Consider the following 25,385-nt stretch of genomic DNA (forward strand, 5'->3'; position numbering starts at 1 on the left):
TCAATATCAATCGTCAAATATACTTGAGTGACCTATTCAAAGTCGTGGATGTTATTCTTTCCCTTCAGAAAAAATACATATGCAGTCCAGCTCTAGCCTTTTCGCATCTCTTTGTTTCATTTGTGTTTTCGTACTGCAATTCAATTTAAGGAATTATATTGAGGCTTGCATATCCATACCAAGTTAAGCCATTCCTTTCGATGCCGTGTAGCCCATCCTCTTCGGTGCTGCTGCGCGTCGACGAATCTCAGACTCTCATCTGGGGGCCAAGTGTCTCCAGGATCGCTTCCCTTGGTAAGGATTTAATCACAAAAACCGATTAAAGGACTAGAATTGGATGAGATCCCCATTTATCCTAGGCTCCCAAGAATTACAATTACAATTTCTTACATATTAGTGCTACTCATGACTATATGGTGTTTGTTATTTATATAACCGTGCTTGTTGGCTGTTTCGCGTGCTATTTGCTATCCGCGATTCCCTCTTCGTCTTCGTCTTCGTCTTCTCTTTATTTGACTGCGCTTATTTCCCGTATGTTTTTTATTAATTGCTGGCCGAAGACACGATCATGTTTTCATTTCGAGGGTTTATACTACAGTTGATGATAATAGCAGTATGTCGAGCCGAGATAACTTTTAAATCTCCTTCCATGGGAGAAGTTGTTGACCCAGGACCGTATAAAATTCGTGCGGGTGATAGCGGGATAGTGCCCACGCTGGGACAATTTGATGATGCCAGTTGGGAGGTTGTTCTTTTCACTGGAAATGATACTGCTCCAGTAAGTTTGATTTCGCTTGGATGCATTCATACGGTTTATATATCGCAAGGGAGAGAAAGGGAAAGGTTAAATCCGGATCGATGAAGCGGACTGACGAAGCGATGCTGATTACATACATTCACAGTTTGAGCTTTATATCTTCAAATTATCTGGATACCAAATGAGCAATCCAACGACTCAGTCCCCTCCAGTGAATATCAGAAACAGCTCAGGTCCGAACCTAGAAGACAAATAGTAAGATACCTGTTACCTCCCTTTAGAACACCTACCAATACAGAATAGCTTTTTCGGCTACCGCTCCTATCTGACATCAAATGAATCTATTTGGATCACAGCCTACTCGGACCGATTTACTCTTACAAACATGACCGGTTCCTTGCCTGATGATGTGGTTACCGCAAATGACAATGTGAACTCGACAAATGCTCCAAAACGAACAATTTCTTGCGGCGCAAAGTCTGGAGGAGAGGTGAGTCTACCCGATCCACCAATTACTTTGCTTTAATTGCATACTTCTGTTCCCTGATCTCAAACTTTACCTCTATTTTGCATTGCACACGCCCCTTTTGCTACATTATTGGCGGCTCGTTTTCCTCGTTTCCTCCAGAAAATGTCCTCAAGACGCAATACTGACCCTCATATCTTACAGTGTGACGAGAAGGTCTTAGAAAACCTGGGACTGGGATCAGTGACGACAAATACTCCAAGTGTTAGTACAACGGCCGCAGCAACCACAATAGGAACTGCTCCAGAGAACACAACTTCCGATACCAACGAGGATAGTAGTAAAAGATTAAGCCGTGGAGCATTTGCGGGGGTAGTCGTGGGTGTCGCGGTAGCAATATCGATTATGATCGCGGCGGGGGTGTTCTTTATAATGAAAGCCAAGAAGAAGAAGAACGTGCCGAAACGAGAAACGATTAGAATTAATGAAAATTTGCCGAATCAGGATTCGAACGCATTTCATGAAGGGGATACTTACGGAGGAATGATGAAGAAGAATGGGATCGAAGATGTGGGCAGACGAGAGGAGTTGGAAGATCGTAGAACGTATGAGATGAGTGCGGGTCACCATGGAGTAGCGGAGATGCCGGTAAACTCGTGAGCTCTACCAAGATAACAATAGACGTGGGATGACTAGGTATACTTCTAATAGCCACTTGTTCCATATATTTAACATGTGTGTAGCGTTTTGACAGTCTCAAAATACTGGCGATAAAAACCTTGCACTGAATGTCATTTGGGATCTTAAATCCGCTTTGACAATTGCAGTGCTCTCAGAGAACCACACTTCTTTGAATATCTAAAGGTTTAAATATAATTTGCTGTAATCCGCATCATTGAAACACCTCTTGGAATACGACACTCTGGTTTCCAACAAGAGTAAACCATTTGTTGATTAAACAATGTACAATCTTGAGTATATGAATCCCTCTAAGGCGAACAACCCTCCCCTATTTCTCCGCTTCTCATCTCATGACTCTTCACGGACATTTCGAGACGAAATCGGATATGAAGCGTCACCATCTTTCAATTCATCAGTAAGCTGTTGGTGGAAAAGCTAGTTCGTACATCAGCCCACTAAAGCGAGTGTTGATCTTTCTGGTTGACTCTGGGCTCTGCTATAAGATCTCCTTCGTGAATCCAATTCTTTGTCGCAATTGTCGAATGCGTATATTTATGTTGATCCCGACTTTTGATTGCTTAAACAGATCGCGAGTGCAGCCAGCTAGAAATCTACATCTTCAACAGTTCTTTCATCATCAACCGAGTTGTATTCCCCTAAGAAAGAAAGGGTTTGTGCATTTGGCTGTCATATTCTATAACCTTGGGTTGGTGAATGATGGGTTTGTGTACCTATTTGGGTTAAATGGACTGACTAATAAGATATGGATGAGAAAAGAATTGAATATGGAAAAAGGACTATCAGATCAGATATGATGAATGCTTCTTTGATGATTCCATATTCATAAGTGTCACATTTTTCGCAATAATACGTAAACTTTAGAGCTTCTGAACGCCCAACCCTAAGAGTTTAAAACCCCGCAGAGGATGGATGATCCGATACCACAATACCGGTACTACGCGTGACTGCCCCACAAGAATAACCCTTCGTTCGTCAGCCTTGTGGGTTACGATTCTGAACAAATCAACCCATAATTCTCATCATAACCACTTTCTTCACTGAATGTAGTTTCAACAAACATGGCGATGCTATCGCCAGCAGGACAGGAGCGATTGCTGTTTTTAGGGCTGGGGATTACAACTTGTGCTGTTTTGGCCTTCGTGCGTTATCGCCTCGTTCATTTTCGTGAAGCTGCCACAATTCCAGCACCCGAGAACAAATCGCATTTCATCGACCAGAAGACCGAGGATTCTTTGAAACTCAGTACATTGGAGAAGTTGATCAAAAATCCGAATTACGGAATTCAAGAGACTGCATCAATTATCGTCTGCGAACGTGCTCTGCACAATGAATACGCCATTAACAGCCTACTTCATGAAATTAGTCAACCAGAATACGGCAAACGAGCGATAGCAGTTCGAGCATTTATCTTGATTGTGAACAATTGTATGTATTTCTACTCTCAACTTCCCGTTTCATTAGGCTCATTCTATTCTAGCGACTGTCAAACGCATACACAAGCCCGAAACATATGAAGCACTTGTCAAAAGCTTGGAATATTCTGTTGAGGACTACGTGCACCATGAATACGACCCAGACTGGGATAACTGGCCCCTTCGCGACACAGCGGAGAAAAGCTGTCTCATGATAATAAACGAGTTGATTTACAAATACGGTGTTCAGGAACTTCTCAACGCTGGGTTTATAGAACGTTGGTTGGTGAAAGAGCCTTGGGGTGTAACCACAGAGGAACGTTCAATCAACTTTATGGACTCCCTCAACAAAGAGAAGAGCTTGAATCGAGTGATTGTGCCACTATTTCATGACCAAAGGGGCAGGAAAATGTTAGAGGAAGCGAAACTTCTACCCGCAAGCCCTGATTCAGCTGCAAGGTACCTTGCGACGAAAGGAACTGAGGATCAAGACATGGAGGAAATCGATAGCTATTATCTCGAGAGAAGACCAAGGGATCAAACTACGGCAGAAGATTATCTCAGAAGACGCCATAGGGAGGCCATGGTTTTGAACGATGGCACAAGGCCCTTCGAAAGAGGCGACATTTATGAAAATCAACAAAGACCTAGGGGGTCTATGGAATGAAACGAAAATATTCATACAAGAAGAAAAATCGAACGACTCCAGGCAAAGTCAAAAGGTTTGCTTCAACAACCTACATACCCAAGTAGTCATTCTCTGAGGTATGTTCTACATTGGAACAATAATATACAATATCGCCTTGCTCTTGTGGTTTCTATATAAGTAACTCACTAATCTGGACAATGGCTACAGAAAATATACGTTTTCAAGTGTTTATATAGCGTTCACTACCTATGGAGCGAAAGGACTAGGACATGACAGCACTCATCGCTTTACGGCTGAAATTTCGAGCTCCTACAATTGCCTGCCTAGATTAAGGTTAACAAGGGTGAAGCTATCGGATATCTTGACATTGAAGTTAAAGGGTATCAGACAGAGAAATTGTTAGCTTTAAGTTACCAGACAATCAAAGTCCTAATTAATCGTAATTAATTTCTTTCCAAACTGAGTGATGTCCTAGATGTCCTAGATTCCTAGTGCACTTTATATGCTACAAAATACTCAAGCTCCGAGCTTCAGATGACGGACTATCATGATGCTTACCCTGATGCTTACCCGTACCTGTCTGTACTTGTCCTGTACCTGCATCAATTGCAAGGACCAGGGGGCCATCCTGACATCAAACAATGTTGGACAAGCAACGAAATGGAAGACTCTCCCAAACTGTGAATTCCTATATCAATGATGTCGTGAAGCTTGTATGTGCTTTATTCACTCATCACTAGGTGTCTAAACTGTATGGTGTGTACTTCCTGTGAAGTTTGATTTCGATGTTCAAGGAGCTAGAGAGACAATAATAAGTCGTATCTATATTAGGATCCCCACACATTCCGATAGGCAGAGATACCTCTCGAATTACTGGTAGATTTAATCAGATTTATCGGTTCATGAGAGACATGTTAGCAAAAGCATTGATCACCGAAAGATACTACAGGACATCCTTTGAATGGGGGTAATATAGAATCACCCAATATAGACAATCAACTGAAGCTTAAAGAAGGACCATGAGGCGTTTCGCTGGGCCATCTAATTAACAATGATGAGGACAGCTGCTTCATGTCCTTTCCAGCAAAATAGGAATAGTGGATTAGATCGGATAGGTATGTAATATACACCTGCAGAAGCTTCATGATGGGGGCCGGACTATGCTTCCATAGGAAACGGTAGAATGATCTTACAGAACAAGGAATAAGGAACCACAATTTGATTACACTCATGCCCACCGATGCCATTGGCTATATTTCCGTATCGAATGTTGACTTTGATCTTCTTCCACTCTCAAGTTCACCGTGATACTCTTCCTTCTGTTGCAGGGGTCGGATCAACATGTCTATAAACAAACACATGTACCGGCGTTGATCTCTCCTGCAGACTGCATTTGCATTTGCACTTGCACCTGCTTCTCTCTTTCTCCTGCCGTTTCCAAGTCTTCTTCTACTACCTACCTAGCTATAGGTGAAGGAGATAACTTCTACGTACCTGCCATATCCTTCACATCTTCTGCCCCACAAGTTCATTCATAATCCTTTCTTCCTCTTGTTTTATCTAGCATTACCTTGCAATTTGTTAGTAACGACTGTGGACGTCAGTCAATGAAAAGAACGACAAATCATCTTAGAATTATTGTCCCCATCTTTCATAACGATACAAATTCGAATTGAATAACTTTCGGCTTTATTTTGAAAGACAAAGTCAAAGTTAATTGTATAGGGGCTTCTACCAGACAAACAAGAACGTTGATTGGCTCACATTGGTGAATTGTGAGGGGTGGGAATACAGAAAACAATAATAGGGAGTATTTTGGGTGGATTGGTACAAATGTCGACCACAAGAATCTCATCACCGAAAAGGTCACCCAAAAAATCGACTTTCGTCAAAACTGGAATTTTGAGCACCAAATCAACACCCAATCTCAACGCCTCCTATAATTTGGCATTACTACAAGCTTCAGGAGCTACACCCGTTCCTGCATATCCTTCCAACAACGGTCAAGGTTTTGCCTTAAATAATCCTAGGTCGCAACCGTCTCGACAAGTCTCACTTGCTTCCCTTACCTCAAATTCACTTGCGACAATCCCAGATGCAAGCAAGAGATACCCTCTTTCTACAGTTTTTGATGAGGATATGCCAACAGTAGGCAACATGCCACCATACACACCTGCTCGAGTTGGCGGTGGGCCGGAGGAACTAGAGGTTGGTGATATAGTCGATGTACCAGGTAACATGTATGGCATTGTCAAATTTGTTGGCAGCGTGCAAGGCAAAAAGGGTGTATTTGCTGGAGTAGAATTAAGTGAAATGTTTGCTTCAAAAGGAAAAAACAATGGAGATGTTGAAGGGTGAGCCATTCAAGGCATTTACGGTCTGCAGACAATGAACTGATTGATGCGATGCAGAATTCACTACTTCGACACAACAATCGACGGTGCTGGAATTTTTCTTCCAGTTAACAGGGCGACAAGACGTAGCACCCCTTCTTCGCACGATGAGTCATTTCCCCTTTCACCGGCTTCTCCATCGATGGGCAACAGGGCTGGGAGATTAGGATCCGAGTTAAATGGTCAACCAACACCCTCGTTACCAAGATTCAGTCAATCTGTTGGTCCAGGCAGAACAGCAAACCCATATGTTCAAAAGACACGATCATCCATGGCTACACCTATTACTTCAAGACCAGAGTCACCAGTTCGAAGAGCACCCAATGCTAACCCATCATCAAATACACCTGTACAAAGGGTTCCATCTCGATATGCAAGCCCTGCACAGGCAAACTTTGGACAGAGCGTTAGAGGAACACAAGATTCTAGAGATCCAAGTAAGAAAGTTGGTTATACCCCCCGAAATGGCTTGAAAACACCAGTACCTCCACGAAGTGTTTCCGCACTTGGAACGGGGAATAGACCTGCACCAATGAACTCGATGAATTACAGCGATGAAGAGACACCTCCTGCAGAGATTGCACGCACGGCAACAAACGGAAGCGTAGGCTCAGTCTCTTCCTTTAACGCGAAATTACGACCTGCATCAAGATCCGCATCGCGTACAACCTCCCGGGCTACTGACGACGAATTTGAGCGATTGAGAAGTCTGTTAGAAGATCGCGATAGGGAAATAAAAGAACAGGCTTCCATTATTGAAGACATGGAGAAAACTCTCAGCGAAGCACAATCATTGATGGAGAACAATAATGAGAACGCGAGTGGTAGACATAGTCGGGAAAGTGTGGATGACAAAGACGTAACACAGTTAAGGGCAATTATACGTGAAAAGAACGACAAAATCGCCATGCTGACTGCAGAGTTTGATCAGCATCGAGCTGATTTCAGAAGCACGATAGACACGCTCGAAATGGCCGGTGCGGAAACCGAGAGAGTATATGATGAGCGCATGCGTGCTCTTGTAATTGAGCTCGATACAATGCACGAGAATAGTCATGATGTCAAGCACGTTGCTGTACAACTGAAACAGCTAGAAGAGCTCGTTCAGGAGCTCGAGGAAGGTCTTGAAGATGCACGACGTGGTGAAGCCGAAGCTCGGGGTGAAGTTGAGTTCTTGCGTGGAGAGGTTGAAAGAACTCGATCTGAACTCCGTCGCGAGCGAGAGAAGACTGCCGAAGCTCTTAGTAACGCAAATTCTCCTGCGAGCGCAAGTGCGGGAACACATTCCAAAGAGATTGCGCAAAGAGATGACGAGATTCGTGGATTGAAAGCCATCATTCACTCGCTCAGTAGAGATGCCATACCTGATGGGAATCTCTCGGATCAGGACGCAACACCAAACATTTTACGACCTGGACTTAGTCGAAGCCGTACAGACAGCGCTTCAGTTTCTGAAGAGGAGCGCCGTATCCGGGAGAAGCTCGAACGAGAAGTGATTGAGCTCCGTGCTCTGGTAGAAAGCAAAGGCAATAAAGAAGAACAGATGGAGCGCGAGTTAGAGGGACTACGAAGGGGAAGTGTTGGCAATCCTACCACGCATCGTACTAGTGCCATGAGCAGTGGAACTGTGACTCAGGATAGAAATTCTCTCCAGGATACTAAGAGCACAGTTGAAAGCTGGCGAGAACGTGGAACCTCGGATGCTCACCGCAATAATCTGGAGACAATGCCTGAGAATGACGGCTACTCCTCTGCAGCTGAGGACTTCTGTGAATTGTGCGAAACCTCAGGTCATGATGTCCTACATTGCCCGATGTTTGGCCCCAACGGTAACAGCAGCAATTCTAAGGATGAGTCTCCTAAAGAGCATCGAACAGGAAAGGATGTTGTCATGGAGGGACTTAAATTATCACCCAAGCCATCCCAGGAAGAATACAAACCGGCACCGTTAGTGCCAGCCAAGAAATCGCCTGATGCATCGCCTATCAAAACTATTCCCAATCTCATGGAACCAGGAGCTGCACCAGGAAAGGAAAGTGGAGTAATTAATATGGATAAATGGTGCGGTGTATGTGAACGGGACGGACATGACAGTATTGATTGTCCTTTTGAGGATGCTTTTTAGGAGACTACTGTTCCAGATGTTTCAGGATAAGCTATCACAACGTATTTTCTTATTGCTTTTCTTTTTTAGTCACAGGCAAGGCCGCATTGCATTGCAGGAGTGCTATCCGTCTGCGATATACCCTCTCGGTTCTCTATTTCAAGTATACTTTTCATGCGACAAGTCAGGGAGAAGATGATGTTTTCACGAGGATTGGATGAGGTGAAACTGGGTTGAATTTTGGGGAGGGGAGGGGAGGTTAACATGAGTTGAATGGACGTAATGATCATGTAGTATACTTTGTCAAATTAATGATTCAAATGCAGCATTTGATTTTGGATGGAAGTGCTCATTTTTAGCATGTGAAATGTTCGTTATTAATTGATTACGTAGACGAAATTCATCATGATTGTAATTCCAGCTGGGACTGGTGAGATTATGAAGATTACTGATATGAATGTGTAGTGGGAGAGAGGGAGTTCTCAGTCGAGTATCAAGAAGAATCTCTTTCGTCGCCGGACGATCACTACTGCTATGAATCACTAGGAAAGGGGATTATACGCAGAGAAAAATTTGTTTCAAGTTTAATAACAGTGGTATATTCAGACAGCTTCCATAGCGCCGTCTTCAACGCCTATGATCTTTCCAGCCCACATAGTACAATAGATGCTCATTATGACTTTTCTACTCCACACGCAACTCTTACTAATTCCTCCAATTCTTCTAGCGTCATCTCCTTGATTCCAAAAACACTATTATGCACGCGCTCGAAATTCCCTCCGAAATCAAAACTCGAGTCCGAATCTGAGCTTGCGTCGGTGCGAATGTTCCATTCTTGACCGGGTGTGAGTGATTGGGCGATTGACAAAAGTTTTTCATGGGAGATGTCGATATCTTTGATGCGGATAGGTCGATTTGCCGTTTCGCGTGGGTGGGTGAGGATTCTCCGGACGGCTTTTGAAAGACTAGGGAGAGTGGTGAGGGAGATGGGGGTTGTTTTTGATTGGGGGCTGAGGGTCGCGGTGCGGGATTGGAAATCGAAGAAGAGGTTATTTTTGAGGGATAGTTCGAGGATGGGGTTGCTGAAGAGGAGGGTGTAGCTTAGAGAGGTGTGGGTGGCTTGCTCTTTGAGGTATTCCTCGATGGCGATTTTTTGGGCGAAGAGTTGCTTGCTGGCGGAGAGCGAGTGGATGCGCGGGGAATAGAAATCATAGCTGTATTCTGAGGGGAGGAATCGGTGCACGTGGGCTTGGATGCAGGCGTCTATGAGGAGTTTTTGGGTGGGGATGGCGCGGGGGGAGAGGACGGAAATCAGGGCGTCTTGGTGGGTTAGGGCGTGGGTTAGAGAGGGGAGAGAGGTGTAGTCGACTTGGATTACTTTGAGCGCGCGGGCGAATAGTGATTGGTAGGTGGTGGAATCACGGGTTAGGATTGTGATGTCGAAGAGTTCGGATTTGAGGAGCTCGGTGACGATTGCTTGGCCTACTGGGCCAGATGCCTGGGGGTTGTTATTTGAGAGGGATTATGGAGAAGAGAGATGGGAATGGGGATGGGAATGGGGACTAACGCCAGCTACAGCGACTTTTTTGACGGTTGTGTCGAATGGCATGATGAGGAGATCGCGACTTGAGTAGAAGTAATGGATACAATAATATAAACGCTTGTGGGATGGCAAGAAGAGAATTCAAGATAGAGAATAAAACTTGGGATACTTTCTTTTGCTTTTATACAATACATTTCTTGCAACTGGTCATGTCTGGTTGTGCAGAATATGGGCTGATGAAATCACACCAATGGGTGTTCCGATACCTCAACGTCCAAGAATCAGCACGCTTGGATTTGTAAATTGCATCGCTCTTGGCCGGATGGATATCAAGTTTATTAGGTGTGAACACTTTCGTAATGGTTCGATGGTTTTGCATTTTTCGATTTTTGTTTTCGCTTCCATATCTCAATGAATCTTGCTGGTCCAGGTGTTTTCATTCTCGAATCTAGGCGTGGACAGGGGGGTTGGAGTAGTAATCCGCGATGTGTCGATAGGTTTTTTCTACCTCACGTTTTCTCTATTGCTCACTGGCATGTTGTCTTGAGAAAGTTCAACGTTCAATGAGACAATAAGTTGGGGTTTCTATCTATCTTGCAGTTGTCGATTGATAGGTAGAACATATGCTAGAACCGATCAGGGATAGTGGAATAACAAGCTCCCAAAGCTCTTGCTCGCTTGCTGAGCACTACTTATCATCTACCTACCTAGGTAGTATCATCTAACATTCATTCATGACAGTGGTTTCCTATTCTGTTTCTTAAGATCTGAAATCTATAGTACCTTCCCAAAACGATTCAAAATGGCATTGATCTTTATTTACTCATCTCGTTGCATTTCTCTTCACTCATCCCACAATCTTCATCCCTCACAATTCATACCAGATTAGATCTTTGGAAGAAATAGTTGATATCTCCTCACTCGGTCTTTTGACCTGTTAATCATTCTTTGATTTTGGAAAGCAAAACTGAAAACATACGAAACTTCAATTTGGCAGTCTTGTTTGTACAAAAAAGCTTGCCGCCTACGAACTCGGATAATCATATTAACTTAAAGTCAATATGGCAGAGAATCCCAATGTTTTCGAGCCTTGGAATGACTCCGAGGAGGAACCCGGGTTGAATCAGCAGTCCAAGTCTACGTATACGCCTACGTATACACCTGCGTATACACCTGCGTCCAATCCCAATCCTGATACCAAAACAACTGTACCCTGTGGAGAGAAATTATCGAAGATTCGGAGCAGACATAAAAATCGTATTAATCGAGCCATCGAAGTTCATTTCAAGCATACGCCACTCAGTGTACTGAAGTTTAGCAGGGAAAAGGCTCCATATGATCGTACCAGGACTTTATCCTTAGAATACGAAGCTGTTCATGCCGATGATACAACTCCTTATCTTAGTGTTTGTCCTGCTTCTCTTTATGATAGTAGAGTTGGTGCATTTGGAAATATTTTTGACCTTACAAATGGAATCGCCTGCATTGAAGGACCCTCTGAGAGCCCGTACGCCGGAGGTATCTTCTTTCTGCACATTTATTTTCCTGTTCAATGGCCTAAACGGCCTATGAAAGTGCGCTTTTTTGACACAGATTTATCACCCCAACTTCAGTGCAGATGAAGATTTCCGCCTGCCCAGCAATACAGCTGAATGGCTTACGGAGAATTCTTTACAGAATGTTCTTTTGACGATATTCTCACTGCTTAGCGAACCCGAGCTGGATGAGGATTTTATACCTGAAATTGCGAAGGAATATATCGATGATTACAATGGGTCTTCGAAAAGGCAAAAACTTTCCACAATCGAACATGCGTCGAAGATGAGATTAGATGTGAGGAAATTAGTGACAGATTGGATACAAGACTACGTGACCTTTGATTACGCAGTTGCTGCATGTCATAAGGCTCTCTTGCTATGGCGTCATAACACATGGGAAGGATTACCAAAAGATGGTAGCCACGAGGAAGTCAGTTTACAATGCATTATACCAGACTCTGCTATAGCCACCATATCTCAGAACCTGAGGAGATTGTGTACTAGCGAAATCGGACTTGACGAACTGGACTTGAAGGAATGGGGTAGACGTGAGATGTATTTAAGAGATCATTCTCAGTCATCGCTTGGAATACACTGGTTGTAGTGTGGCTCAAGCTTCAAGATGAAAAGAGAGGTATTGAAAACGACGATTATATCCTTCCTGGTGCAGCTTCAAATGATATTGTCGAAGCATGCCAGCTTATGCTTAGGCGGTGGCGTGATAAAGTATGGGAAGCGTACCCAGAGGATACTTTCAAGGACCGTGAATCTGTCATGCCAGATTCTGCTATCGTCACCATATCTAACAACCTGGAAAAAATAGGCTCTGGTCATATCAAAATTGAGCATCTGGACTTGTGGCAATGGAATTACAGCACGGAATTTCTAGCTGATGACAATGAATTTTGTCTTCGGAAATTCCTGCAAAAGTTGTGGGACGGCCACGTCAAGGCAAGAGACGAAACTACAAATACAGCTGCTCCAGAGGACGGTCATAACTCAAGGTCTGAAGGACCGAAGTCTCCCCGGAGACTTCAGCTTGGTCTCGAGTCCGAACAGAAACCATCGTCTATCAGATGGGTTGGTGTCCGTTCTGGTAATATTAAAAGCTCAAGGTCCAAGCAGGAAGCACGAGTTACAAAAAGTGAAGCGAGTACCAGGGTTAAGAAGCCAAAGTTCAAGCGGAATCTTAAAATCACAAGAGAGGCTCCTAATGCCGAAGCTAGCAGCTCAAATTCTGTTCGGGGAGCAGAAATTGCAGAAGATGGACTCGACTCAGAGACTAGAAGCCCAAACTCTAATACGGGACCACAAATTACAAATCCCGATCTTGATCCCATCATACGAGATTTGAAGTCTAAAGTTGAAGAGCTAAACCTAAACTTATCAATTTTGATAGATGATCTCAGTTCCATTTCTGAAGAGGCCAACAAGCGTCTCAAGGAAAGCAGTAAAGGGAAGGGCTCACAAACTACAAAAAGCGATCTTGATCCCGACATGCAAGATTTGAAGTCTGAAATTGAAATGACAAACTTCACCTTACCAATTTCGGTAGATGTTATCCGTTCCACCGCTGAAGAGCTAAACATACCAATGTCGGAAGATGAACTCATTTCCTTCGCTGAAGAGTTCAACAGTTGGTTCGAGTAAGGCAGTAAAGGCAAGGGCTCTGTTACAAAGTAAATAAAGATTTCCGAGCAACTTGCGTAATGATGATATACCATCATGATCACCATAACCTCGGTAGAACATGGAACAACATGTCTATTTTGACCCAAACAGACTTCTTTGCACAGAAACAGCTACATTGATAGTAACAATTCGATAAGGACATTCTGTCCCAGGGATAAGATCGAATATTTCTGTATGGACAAATCGGACTATGCGAAAATCCGACACTCGATCATTAAACTTTATATTTCTTAATCCTTTGTATTTTTTTTTGAAGCGCAGTATTGTAAATTTCCCTGGGTATGAGCAAGTTTGAGAATCAAACTAATCCAGGTCTCAGCAGCATCGAACTCCTCGCCTGCAGCTCGTCTTGAGAAACCAGCTGTACAGCCCGGGCTCTTGAAGGATGAGTTATGTCCGCAGAACACTCGTTCTTCATTCATAACTCTTCCTAATGTTTGAGCGGCTATCATAATTTCCTGCAAAGATACTGGAGTTACCCGATCATCTTCACGTATCAAATAGACTGGTGGGATCATCAAACGGGCAGCCGAAGTAGCTTTTGTTAGGGAACCGGCCACAATTTGTAGTTTTAGCTTGGCTTCGTAATCCCTAGCCATTGTATCATTAAGATCATGGTAGTATTTCTGTCTGGCGTTTCTTGCTGGGAGGAAACTATCTTGATAATCAGTATTAATGTTATAGTCCACTTCTATAGCATTCAAATCAAAAACACTCGCTTTCACATTACTAGCATGGCTGCTCCCACCAGTGATTTCCCGAAGACTAGTATCTTTAGGAACCGCAAACGCACATAAGAAAGCTAATCCCACCATCCTCCAACTTTTCCTTTTAATGTGATTCTTCTCAGTAATGCTCATCTCATCAAGAGCACTTGCCATAGGTGCTGCACCCAGGAATGACTACATACTATAATTTCTTTCCCAGCGTCGATCTCTTGCTGTACGTCATTTCTAATAGTGTTAATATCGTCTGTGAAATCAGTGGTGGGGATGGTTCCACTTGTGGAGAGAATGTCGATGGGTATACATGGATGATTGAGAGATTCGAGAATCCTGGGTACTTGGGAGAAAATAGAGGGGTGGTGTCAGGCGCTGTGGAGGAATGTTAGTGTGGGTGGTATGTTGGGTCGGAATGATGGGGTTTGGGATGATGGTGCGGGTGTTAATATGGTACCTATGTATTTGCAAGAGAAGATTGTAGAAGGGAGGGGGTGGCGGTTGATTAATGGTGTGTGGAGTTTAGAGGCTTATAGGCTAGGTTAAGTGATGATGAGTATACGTGTATTTATATATGTGGATAGAGAAAGTGTGGGAGAGAAATGCAGTCGAAGGATTTGAATTTCTCGAATAGACTACAATCCAGACTGTCAGAAACACTGAGATGGATGGTGGAGTGAGATGAGGTGAGGTGAAATCGTTAGCGAGGGGTGAATCACATATACCCACACACAAGTGTATTGACTTCTGCAAGGCAATCTTTGGCTGATATGGCTCACGAGAAGTTGTAGGATGTAAGTATTTGTTTCTAGGGGTTCCTGATGCTTCAACGGATGTTAATCGCTTAGCGAGATTGAATGCGTGGCGCGTACTGGGTGTTGGGATTTTACCTATTGAATTGCACTTGCTGTGCGAGCTCATGAGAGGTTGTTAGTGCGTACGACGTTATTTTGCAGGGGCATTTTGTATATTTTAATAGTCTTATCAATGGAATGATTCATTTTCTGAAATAATTGGATTATATACGTGGGCATGAGTTTTGGAAGTTGTGAAGCGTTGACATCCGTGCAACTGTCCTCTTGAACGTCTAGATAGCTTGGCGTCACCTAGTAGTACCTAGTATCGAATAGGGTATTACATCAAAGAATATTTGATAGGAGCACCTACATAGATCGTACTACCAGCGAGACAAATCCCTTGTCACTCCAATGTTATCTCCATATTAGTTTCAACAAGTGTACAAAATCAAATGATAAATTTTGTCCGAATTAGATTAATAATATGAGTCACTCATCGTGCTCAAAAGCACAAAAAACCCCTCCTCAAACACGGCCCACACTTATTTGTCTGATCCTTAGCAGGTATTCCGCCGCTTCATGTGTCTTATTTCCAATTCCACTTCTTTTTATGTTCGCTGCTGGCTGCTAATGAACCATTGCTGCTATCGCATTGTGTGAATGGAGGAGACTCGGAGCATTTCTTCTCACCGAATCAGGAACCAAAGGAAGTAAGACACGATCTGCGGGATCCGCGGGACAAATCAAAGCCAAATGTGATGAGCTTGATGTTGTTCTTGGATTATTTGCTAAAGAGACTTCGGATGAGCGTCTTGAGAATCTTGGCGCGGTAACTCGGATCGGAGAAGAGTTCGGTATGCTACTATTCTGCCAATCTTATGTCTGGGAGCTGGATTGGTCTTTAAATTCAGAAGACAATGGTTAAAAACATCGTCGCTCTACACCTCGCTTCAAGATTCAGTAACTAGTAAGCCGGATCGAGCGCACAAAATTAGCAAATTAGACTCAGACGATAAGCTCATCCGGAGGTAGTCAACTTGGTCAACTAAAAGTCCCGGAAAGCAACGCAACTTGGCCCGGGATGCCAACAATATGAGTGAAAACTATTCTAAAGGATTAAACAACCCTCATTCAGATACTTCATCGGATCAAACCAAGTACAGTGTTGGATACAATCGACCATTCACACGGAAGTCCTTGGCCGGGAACAGTGGGAAACCTTTATCGGGCAATTATGTTGGGAATGGTGCAGTTGACCTCGTGACAATGCACCCCGAGGCTGGATCCCCATATCCGGTATACAAAAAAGCAGGACGAAGTCGAGATATTCTCCATGGAGGTACCATCGAAAGGGCAAGCAAAGCAGGCGGGGTACGAAGGGGTGATGACAAGACACAAAGAATTGCCAGAGTAGTAGTTTTCCCAGCTTTTTTGAAAACGATAGATGAGCATGGGCGAAAAGTTTCAGATGCTACTAGGCTGTCAAAGCCGGAGCTGGCTAGGTGGCTAGGTGGCTAGGTGGCTTGAAGAATCTTGATTGTGTAGCGAAGACCGGCGTTATCGTTGAAAACGATGACAAAACGTATTTCGTTTATTTTATCATGCATTGCATTTTGTTCTAGATTGCAGAATAATCTTATGATTCAAAGAATGTTTACCGTCAAGCATTAGCATTATGGCAATTCGATTGACTGCCAATGAAGTGACAAATTAGAAAGGTATATGAGAGATACTGTATACTCAAAATAGAGGTGCTCGTGTCATGATAAAAATGAGTACCTGGCCCACTAGCCAGCTCCCTGCTGTGACACCAAAAAACAGATTCATTCCGGGACCCTCTGTAGTCATTTTCCTACGATTTCAAGAATGATAGGGTTTTGCCTTGCAATGCGTGTTTTTGACTAGGGCTTCGAAGAATATGCGAGTCTCCCAATTGTATTGTCTCAATATGAGATTGCCCCAAAATCATTGAGCTTTTGCCTCTCAATGCACGTTGTTTGCTGGGACTTCGAAGAGTTTGCGAGTCCCCTGATTCTATTACCTCGACATAGGATGGTGAAGCAGCTGGTCTCGTCATTGTTTCCATCTTTGAAATTACCCCCAGCAAGCTTGCGTGTGCTGTATTGAAGTATACCTGTCGTACCCTGAAGAGCTCTTTCCCCTTCATAACCCACCTGAAACGCAGCGAAATAGGTATAGAATCATTGATTTCACTGGCAATATGGTATGCTACAATAATTTGACCTATCTCCAGTACTCCTTTCTCCATCCTTTCAATAATACCGTCGATGTAAGAGCGATCGCTCGACGCAACTTCACTGTTCATCTCGGCAAACTTGTCGGTTCGTAACTCCCGGGCACGATTGAGGTCGCAGTCCACCACTACAAGGAAGTCAAGACAAATCCTCAAGTCTTTATCAACATCTTGCAGTCGAGAAATATCAAGGGCAACGTGGAATACGCCATTCAATACCGACAGCGCAGTGCCGGCAACCTCAAGAGAGGCCATTGTACAGCGTTTAACTTTGTAACCATCTAAAGGTTGGGAAGATGGAGAAGACGGAAGATTACTGATCTTATTCCCACTTCATGCATTCTCCTCAATAACTATTAAATAGCCTGTCCTGTTGGTGAGTTTGACCCAACCCAAGAACATCATCTGCTATCACGATAAACATATACACCATATCTTGAAATCTATAAAATCAGAATCAAGCAAGACCAAATTATGTCATGTTATTATACAAGCAGAAAAATTCTACAATATGTGGTTATAAAAATTCATTCTGATTGATTAAAGGATAACCAGGGTTTCTTGGAGTAGCCCCGTGGGATGTAACGATCTTAGGGAAAAACACTAGTCAGCATATCGTTCTTGTTCGCTTGTACAGTTAGATGTAATACATATATGCATATAAAATCTGTATATATCAAGTGAGATGAGAATTCAAATAGTATAATTTTTTCTTTTTTATTTGATGATAGAGATAGATTTTTTTTTTAAAAAAACATACATAGAAAGCAGACTATTTCTGGTTAATGACTTATCTTATTTAAAAAACGAATTCCTATTATATATTTATTTCGAGTACAAAAACATTTTCCATAAATCAATACTCGCATGAGTTCTCAATTGAGCTCCTATATCTCCTTTCGTTCTCGCGTACACGATAGCTCTGTACTGTCATCGACATATTCTACATCTTTCGTTTCACCTTGGTCTGATTATTTCCACAGCATTCGTACCCAACATCATTCAAATATAATGAGTAATCGGTATCCTCCAAGTGGCACTGATGGTATAACTTTTTTGAAATTCATTTGGGTCTTGGTAGCTCGGCATTGTGGCATTGCTGATATGATTCTTTGTTTCTCAAGACTCGCGCATCAAAGAATCGTGACAAAATCTCCATGCCATAAACAAAAACTTTGCTTTCTGTCGGGGATAATATCATCCCCGACAAATCAGTCCTTTTCTTTCATTCTAGAATATTTCTTCTTCTATACTTCATCAAGCGTAGGTCATTTTCGTTCTTTGTCTGTATACATTTCCTATTAGTCAAGTGGCCAAAATACATATTTCGGAAAGCGCCTATGCCACTTTTCTCAAATCAAAATCACTCCGTTTGCGTTCGTTTTCAGTGTCATTATTCATGGCGTACCAATCGCCATCTAAGGAGCAGTTTCGGGCTACATTGCCACCGACTCCTTCAACAGATAGGCATTCTCTTTCGCACTCGAGATCTCAATCTCAACTAGAGACAAGCGCTCGCGCAAAATTAGGACCATGGGCACAGTGGGGTCATACATCTGCTTCTTTGAGTGGCTTGGAAACTATGAAACGGCCTCAATTGAAACATAGTCAAACTACGGGAGATAAGTTGCGCTTCAACAGGGATCCACTCTCCAACAGAGATCCACTGCCAGCAATTCCTGGCGTTCTAGCGAAGAAGTTGGGCAGGGGGAGTAGGAGGCTCGACGGGAGGTTGAATGAGTATGGAGAACCTGTTCCAAAACCTTGTATGGATATTTCTGTCTCAAAAAGTCACGATGATGATATTGAGGAAAGCGAAGATTTTCGGAGGGTGACGAGGATTTATTCTTCGCCCGAAACTAGTACATTGCCTCCACCCCCCGATCCACCCTTAACAAAGTCGGCAACGAAGGTGATGCAGAGAACAGGCTACGACCCGACTATGGAAATAAGAGAAGGAAGGAGTCGACAGTCATCGTTAGCTACGGACAACTCTGACAGTTCTGGTAGCATTTACAGCCAAGAAGATGATATAAATTCACACATGGCTCACCAGAGCCAAACTATTGGTTCTGCTCCTGTGTCTCCGATGCAGCGGGATGAGGGAAGCTCGTACTTCTCCAACTACATACCTAGTAATGCATCGAGCCTGGCCACGTCTTCACCGAGATCATTAGTAATATCGTCAGAATATAAAGAACGAGTGTCAAGGTTTATGCAAGGTCATTTAGAAGATCTCAATACTAGCCAAGATCTGTCATACACTAGTGGTCTCGAGAACATGATAGATCAAGGAGTGCCGTACGATTATCAGAATGGGCGAGAATATCCACTCAGACATAAGGCTCACAACGATGATGTCGCGTTAATGCCACCACCACTCTCATTGCCAACAAAGAGAAGTCGACAAAGCTATTTCTGCGAAAGCCCAGATTATTGGGAGCCACGAACCCCGGTTGCTCCATTTTTGGGTAGCGAGGAGCAGCAGAGTTTGCATAGACCCTCTGCAGTCTCACATACATCATCCATGGCACCACCGAACATAATAATACCAGAATCGAATAAGCCTCGAAAGAGAGATTTCTCAAGTGGTCAACACCCCCTGAAGAGTCCTTTTCCATTTCTTTCAACTAATAAGCTACCGGATTCTCCAAAAGCGACAGGTCCAACAGGGTCATTGGGGAAATATTATCGGGTGCTTTAAAACGGCTTTCCGGAAGCACGAAGATGGCGCCAACAGAAGGCAATGAAATAATCTCCAATGCTGGTAGAAGTGCTACAGGCCCAGATACGCCCATGCCAAAAAAATCGGGATTCATGGGGATTAAAGGGGCTCCAGATGTGATACAGAAAGGGAATGAGCATTTTCATGGAGTGGTAGAGAAGGTAAGATTGAAAGTCAATAAAAAGGAGAGGAGGAGAAGGGAATTGAAGAAGCAAATACTGGTTGTTGGGATTATGGATCAGACACCAGGTTAGTCACTAATCTCCATGAGTGATTCTGGCAAGGACAATACTAATTGCTTTTCTGAATAGACGGACGAACATCTGAATGGCTTTGATCTGAACATAAAGTTATAAAATGTGGGAGAAAGCAATGCACAAGTCCTCTTCAGGGCTTCAAATAGACTGCAGATTTGGGGAGCTAGCCTAGGCTGGAGTACTGTTTGTAGAATGGTATGGCTAACGGTATGCTTTCAAGAAGGTCAAATAGAGGCCGATTTCCTGTTGCACACGTATCAAATGTGTATTTGAATACCATGTAATAATAATTACTCTCATTCGAGTCGAAGAAGCGTGTTTTCTTGGACGAGAATCGTGATTCTGTTGCGTGAATATCACTGGCCAATGTTTGATAAGGAATGTGATGCACATAGTCGGTCACCATCCAGTAATTGCCGGCTATTGTACAACTTCCGACTCGATATAGACTGAAACCATTGCTTTTTTTGGACGATCTATTCGACGAATGAATCCACCGCCGACGAATCATTCTCTTCTCATAACGTAAACAATGTACCTGCAGCTTCAACCCCGCATCTTTGTATGACCCTTACAAAGGCTTGGAATACCATATAACTTCGTATTTGCTGTGCTCATGACTTTGACATCTTGGTTGATACCCTTCAGCTTGTCTTCCTCTTTGATACATCAACGACCTACTTTGAATCAAGTTTGCGTTGGCTGTGGAAGTCCGTGAATGATGTCGAGGTGAGTTGTTGATCTACCATATAACCCCTTTCACGTGCCACGTGCCACTGGATTTACTCGTAATGTTTCGCGGCTTCCAACCTCCACATTTCCCCCCGCGCTTTCCTAAAGCTTACCCCTGTTGGAACTCCACTTCTACGTAACAAGCGGCGTAGTAGAAGAGTTACCACTTCCCGCGGCTGAGCTTCTACTATTTACTACCTATCTGCTCTTTACAACTGACAATTGCTTTGTTTTCTCAGTTCATCATCCCATCTCGAATCCATCAATAAATTCATCCAATTGCCAATTATGGGTGGTGAAACTATACTAAAGCCAGAGCTCAAGAGCTCATATCCTGTTAGGTCTGAAGGACCTAAGGGTAAATTGATATCTAATCTCTACAAAGATCGAATTGGTCAATTCTATGCTGGCGGACAATATGAAGGACACAACTTGCGAGCGTGGGTCTTTTCAATTCTCTGATTTATCGCATATGCTAATTGATTCTTGTTAATAGAATGTTGAACGAAGGGGTCGCATCTGGAGAACCGCACATCAAACTTTCGGTCTGGGACGCTCCGGACCTTTCTCGACCCACTTTCAAAGATGCCACAAGCCATGAATTTAGATCAACACACATTGGAGAAGCTTTCGGTCCTTCGTGGTCGACCCATTGGTTCAAAGTACGAATAACCGTCCCGTCGGAATTTCAGAAAAAGGACCTTTTGGAGTTACATTGGGATGCCAACAATGAAGGAATGGTATGGACCGAGGATGGCAACCCTCTTCAGGGATTGACTGGAGGTGGCGAGAGAGTTGAATGGGTCTTGCCGGACAATTTCCGCGACGGAAAGGAACACACAATCTATATTGAGATGGGTGAGATAGAGACAAGACATATGGATCATACACTTCTAAATGCTAATATCAAAACTAGCCTGCAACGGAATGTTCGGTAATGCTCCAGGTGGCGATTCCATCCAACCCCCGAACCCGAATAAATATTTCCAACTGTCAAAGGCCGAGATTGTGGCTGTAAACGTTGAAGCCCGAGCTTTATGGATTGATATCTGGGAAATCAATGATGCTGCTAGAGAATTTCCATCGGACTCGTGGGAACAACATAAAGCATTGAGGGTTGCAAATGATATAATTGATGCTTTCGAGTTGGGAAACCAAGATTCAATTATTAAAGGCCGAAAAATTGCACAAGAATATCTGGGTGAAAACATCAACTCATCTGCGGTTTATGAGACTGGCACAAAGCCTATTGTTTATGGTATCGGCCATTGTCATATTGACACCTGTTGGCTTTGGCCATGGGCCGAGACCAAAAGAAAAGTTGCTAGGTCTTGGTCAAATCAATGTGACCTTATGGATCGTTACCCCGAGCATCGATTTGCTGTCTCCCAAGCTCAACAGTATAAATGGTTGAAGCAGTACTATCCATACGTGTTTGATCGGGTTAAGGAAAAGGTCAAACAAGGAAAATTCCAACCTGTCGGAGGCAGTTGGGTTGAGCATGACACTAATCTGCCCAGTGGTGAATCCCTTGTGCGTCAATTTTTGTATGGTCAAAGGTTCTTTGAAAGTAACTTCGGAGAGAGATCCAAGACATTTTGGCTACCAGATACTTTTGGTTACTCGAGTCAACTTCCTCAGCTGTGTCGCCTCGCAGGAATGAAACGCTTCTTCACTCAAAAGCTCAGCTGGAACAACATTAACAATTTCCCACATACCACATTTAATTGGGTATCTCTAGATGGTAGCCAGGTCATTTGTCACATGGCACCTTCCGAGACATACACTGCAAATGCTGATTTCGGTGATGTGAGAAGATCAGTAACACAGCACAAATCTATGGATCAAGATGAGACGTCACTTCTTGTCTTTGGAAAGGGTGATGGTGGTGGAGGACCAACGTGGCAGATGATTGAGAAGCTCAGACGTCTTCGTGGAATGAGCGACACTACTGGACTTATACCTAGAGTTCATATGGGTGACTCTGTTGACGATTTCTTTGATCGCTTGGAGGGAAGGGTATCTGAAGGTCTAGACTTAGTGACCTGGTACGGTGAATTATATTTGAGCTTCACCGTGGACCTACACGTAAGTTTCATTCTATTAGTATCACACTATTATGCTGACTCTCCCCAGAACGCAAGCAAACAACAAGCGTAATAACAGAAATTCTGAAATTATGCTACACAATATTGAACTTCTCTCAACAATTGCTAGTCTCAAAAGTAAGGACTTTAAGTATCCAAAAGAGGATATTGACGATATGTGGGAGGCTGTATTGTTGTGTCAGTTCCATGACTGCCTACCAGGATCATCTATTGAGATGTGTTACGACGACAGTGATGAGGTATGTGATTTGCACTAGCTTTAGCTTCATACAATACTGACACATGATAGCTATATGCCAAGGTATTTAAGACTGGTGAGAAGATTCTCAAAGAGCTTTACAAGACTCTAGGTGTAGGCCAAGCCGAAGACTCGTCCAAGGATGGCGATCTTGTGGCCCTGAACACGATGCCATGGCACAGAAGAGAGATCGTGCCACTTGGCGATAATACAGCCGGAGTTGCTTGTGGACAAGGGAGTCTCTTGAATATTAAGACTTTCAAGATTGCAGAGACACCCGAAGTGACTGTCAAAGAAGTCAGAGAGGGCGTTTTTGTGCTACAAAACGAACAGCTCAAAGTCCAAGTCGAAGGCGGCGCAATTACTTCTCTGTATGATCTACAAGCTGAGAGAGAAATAGTAGTCGAAGGAGGTAAAGCCAATCAGCTTGTCATATTTGATGATAAACCACTTTATTGGCAAGCTTGGGATGTGGAAGTTTTCCACTTGGATTCTCGCAAGGAGTTGCCCGCAGGAAATACTAAGATTGTGCAGAGTGATGCCCACAGAGTCAGTGTAATGACTGAGACTAAGATCAGCAAAGACAGCTGGATAAAGACTCATATCAGTTTATCAGCCGCATTCAAGGGTCAGCAATCTTATGTTGAAATGGAAAGCGAAGTTGAATGGAGGGAAAGTATGAAATTCCTCAAGGTTGAATTCCCAGTTGATATTCGAAACACGGAGGCATCCTATGAGACACAATTCGGTATCGTCAAACGACCTACTCACTATAACACTACGTAAGTTTTGACATCATTTGTAATCGGAGTACATAACTAACTGATTTTAAATAGCTGGGATATGGCCAAGTTCGAAGTATGCTGTCACAAATTCGCCGATCTTTCAGAGAATCAATATGGTGTCTCCATTCTGAATGATAGCAAATATGGCTTTGCTACTTGTGGCAATGTGATGCGCTTATCACTTCTTCGAGCCCCTAAAGCTCCAGATGCACATGCAGATATGGGTCGTCACCACATTCGTTGGGCTATTCTGCCTCATCAAGGAGGTCTTGGCTCAACTACCGTTCGGACGGCATTTAACTTCAACAATCCATTGAAGCTTTGCAAGGCTTCGAAGGGTGTTCAAACCAACACATTTGATAGTCCAATCAAACTTACGGGAGACCCGTCATTGATCCTAGATACTGTTAAGCGTGGTGAAGATGATGAGGATGTCAGCCGTGGTGAATTAGCCAAGAGAAAGGGCCAAAGTGTTATTTTGAGAATCTACGATAGTTTAGGTGGAACTAGTAAGGGAACAATTGAGACGACCCTGGATGTGAAGAGGGTTTGGAAGACCAATGTGTTGAGGATGATGAAGAAGAGAACTTGAGATCAAGGAAGGAAAGGTCTCCATCACATTGAAGCCCTTCGAGGTTGGCACATTCAGATTGCAGTTGTAGGTTCGGGTTATTAAGTCAGCGAGATGGCCTGGAATGAGTAGACTCGGGAATGATGATGGGATGATGATGGGATCGTACAAATTAGCAACCATGTATTATGATAGGTTCTTTCCTTGGTATATTAAAATCACAACAAATTTCATATACCTTTCATTTTGCAAAAGAAAAGAGAGTGTTCAGCTTGTTCACTTTTATCCACCTACATAATTATTCACAGTCCTTGCCCACATGTACATGTGTGTTGATGGCAGCATTAAAGAACATTCTCCATGGAACAAAGATAGAGTCACAGAGTATGATTAGACAAAGGGAAGCAAAGATGAGAAATAAAAGTACTTGCTTGCAGGAAGTATGATATCGTAGAAAGAAGAATACCAATGGTATTTTACGGGTACTAAAGCGATATTTAAGACATTTCAGCAATGTGAGGCTCATATAAGTGATGAGAGAGAGTTTATAATGTGGAATAGGCTGTCTTTACGAAACTCTTCTATGTATGGTCATTTCAAGAATCTAGATCATTTTAGTGCGTGCAGTTTGAAGCATTACAATGATGAGACTTAAGTTGTTATACCTAGGTAGGTATGTAACGAACGATAGAATGGGCACCGGGAGATATAGTCCAGTCCAACACAAGAAATCTTTTGGAACGTATTTTCAAATCTCATTTCATCTCATCCCACGATCCTCATCATCATAAGTTAACCATATCGCTATCATGCTTCATAAAAATAGTATACACAAACGCCTTTCAACAATAAACAGGGATTTGTTCTCCCAACATTTCGCTTTCATTTTGCGCTCATCCCAACCAATGTTCCAAGGCCCATCATCCATTCATCCATCCATTCA

General features: G+C 43.2%; 9 protein-coding genes across 9 annotated transcripts; 6 read left to right on the forward strand and 3 right to left on the reverse strand.

The window, feature by feature from the left end:
* Positions 1-460: 460 nt before the first annotated feature.
* Positions 461-2,755, forward strand: EAF02_000131 (uncharacterized protein). Its single transcript, XM_038896179.1, has 4 exons — positions 461-778; positions 903-1,012; positions 1,061-1,247; positions 1,428-2,755. The coding sequence occupies exons 1-4, from the start codon at positions 569-571 to the stop codon at positions 1,881-1,883; spliced, it is 963 nt and encodes a 320-aa protein (XP_038763038.1). The 5' UTR covers positions 461-568; the 3' UTR covers positions 1,884-2,755.
* Positions 2,756-2,931: 176 nt separating this feature from the next.
* Positions 2,932-4,436, forward strand: EAF02_000132 (uncharacterized protein). Its single transcript, XM_038896180.1, has 3 exons — positions 2,932-3,350; positions 3,403-4,102; positions 4,194-4,436. The coding sequence occupies exons 1-2, from the start codon at positions 2,984-2,986 to the stop codon at positions 4,002-4,004; spliced, it is 969 nt and encodes a 322-aa protein (XP_038763039.1). The 5' UTR covers positions 2,932-2,983; the 3' UTR covers positions 4,005-4,102; positions 4,194-4,436.
* An 809-nt stretch (positions 4,437-5,245) lies between these two features.
* EAF02_000133 (uncharacterized protein) lies at positions 5,246-8,808 on the forward strand. The gene is made up of 2 exons (XM_038896181.1): positions 5,246-6,340; positions 6,398-8,808. Exons 1-2 carry the CDS (start codon positions 5,820-5,822, stop codon positions 8,502-8,504), a joined length of 2,628 nt encoding a protein of 875 aa, XP_038763040.1. The 5' UTR covers positions 5,246-5,819; the 3' UTR covers positions 8,505-8,808.
* Positions 8,809-9,156: 348 nt separating this feature from the next.
* On the reverse strand, positions 9,157-10,092 carry EAF02_000134 (uncharacterized protein; the record flags this gene model as incomplete). The annotated part of the gene is made up of 2 exons (XM_038896182.1): positions 9,157-9,981; positions 10,051-10,092. 2 exons carry the CDS (start codon positions 10,090-10,092, stop codon positions 9,157-9,159), a joined length of 867 nt encoding a protein of 288 aa, XP_038763041.1.
* Positions 10,093-11,087: 995 nt separating this feature from the next.
* On the forward strand, positions 11,088-13,214 carry EAF02_000135 (uncharacterized protein; the record flags this gene model as incomplete). Its single annotated transcript, XM_038896183.1, has 3 exons — positions 11,088-11,533; positions 11,640-12,112; positions 12,142-13,214. 3 exons carry the CDS (start codon positions 11,088-11,090, stop codon positions 13,212-13,214), a joined length of 1,992 nt encoding a protein of 663 aa, XP_038763042.1.
* A 272-nt stretch (positions 13,215-13,486) lies between these two features.
* On the reverse strand, positions 13,487-14,137 carry EAF02_000136 (uncharacterized protein; the record flags this gene model as incomplete). The annotated part of the gene is made up of 1 exon (XM_038896184.1): positions 13,487-14,137. One exon carries the CDS (start codon positions 14,135-14,137, stop codon positions 13,487-13,489), a length of 651 nt encoding a protein of 216 aa, XP_038763043.1.
* A 2,487-nt stretch (positions 14,138-16,624) lies between these two features.
* On the reverse strand, positions 16,625-17,281 carry EAF02_000137 (uncharacterized protein; the record flags this gene model as incomplete). The annotated part of the gene is made up of 1 exon (XM_038896185.1): positions 16,625-17,281. One exon carries the CDS (start codon positions 17,279-17,281, stop codon positions 16,625-16,627), a length of 657 nt encoding a protein of 218 aa, XP_038763044.1.
* A 1,144-nt stretch (positions 17,282-18,425) lies between these two features.
* EAF02_000138 (uncharacterized protein) lies at positions 18,426-19,730 on the forward strand (the record flags this gene model as incomplete). The annotated part of the gene is made up of 1 exon (XM_038896186.1): positions 18,426-19,730. One exon carries the CDS (start codon positions 18,426-18,428, stop codon positions 19,728-19,730), a length of 1,305 nt encoding a protein of 434 aa, XP_038763045.1.
* A 910-nt stretch (positions 19,731-20,640) lies between these two features.
* On the forward strand, positions 20,641-24,748 carry EAF02_000139 (uncharacterized protein). Its single transcript, XM_038896187.1, is given in 7 exon segments — positions 20,641-20,737; positions 20,980-21,180; positions 21,237-21,598; positions 21,657-22,828; positions 22,848-23,087; positions 23,138-23,868; positions 23,923-24,748. 7 exon segments carry the CDS (start codon positions 20,727-20,729, stop codon positions 24,461-24,463), a joined length of 3,258 nt encoding a protein of 1,085 aa, XP_038763046.1. The 5' UTR covers positions 20,641-20,726; the 3' UTR covers positions 24,464-24,748.
* Positions 24,749-25,385: the final 637 nt, after the last annotated feature.

This window comes from Botrytis sinoallii, assembly GCF_014898435.1.
Source record: "Botrytis sinoallii strain Bc 23 chromosome Unknown BSIN_001, whole genome shotgun sequence".
Lineage (NCBI taxonomy): Eukaryota > Fungi > Ascomycota > Leotiomycetes > Helotiales > Sclerotiniaceae > Botrytis > Botrytis sinoallii.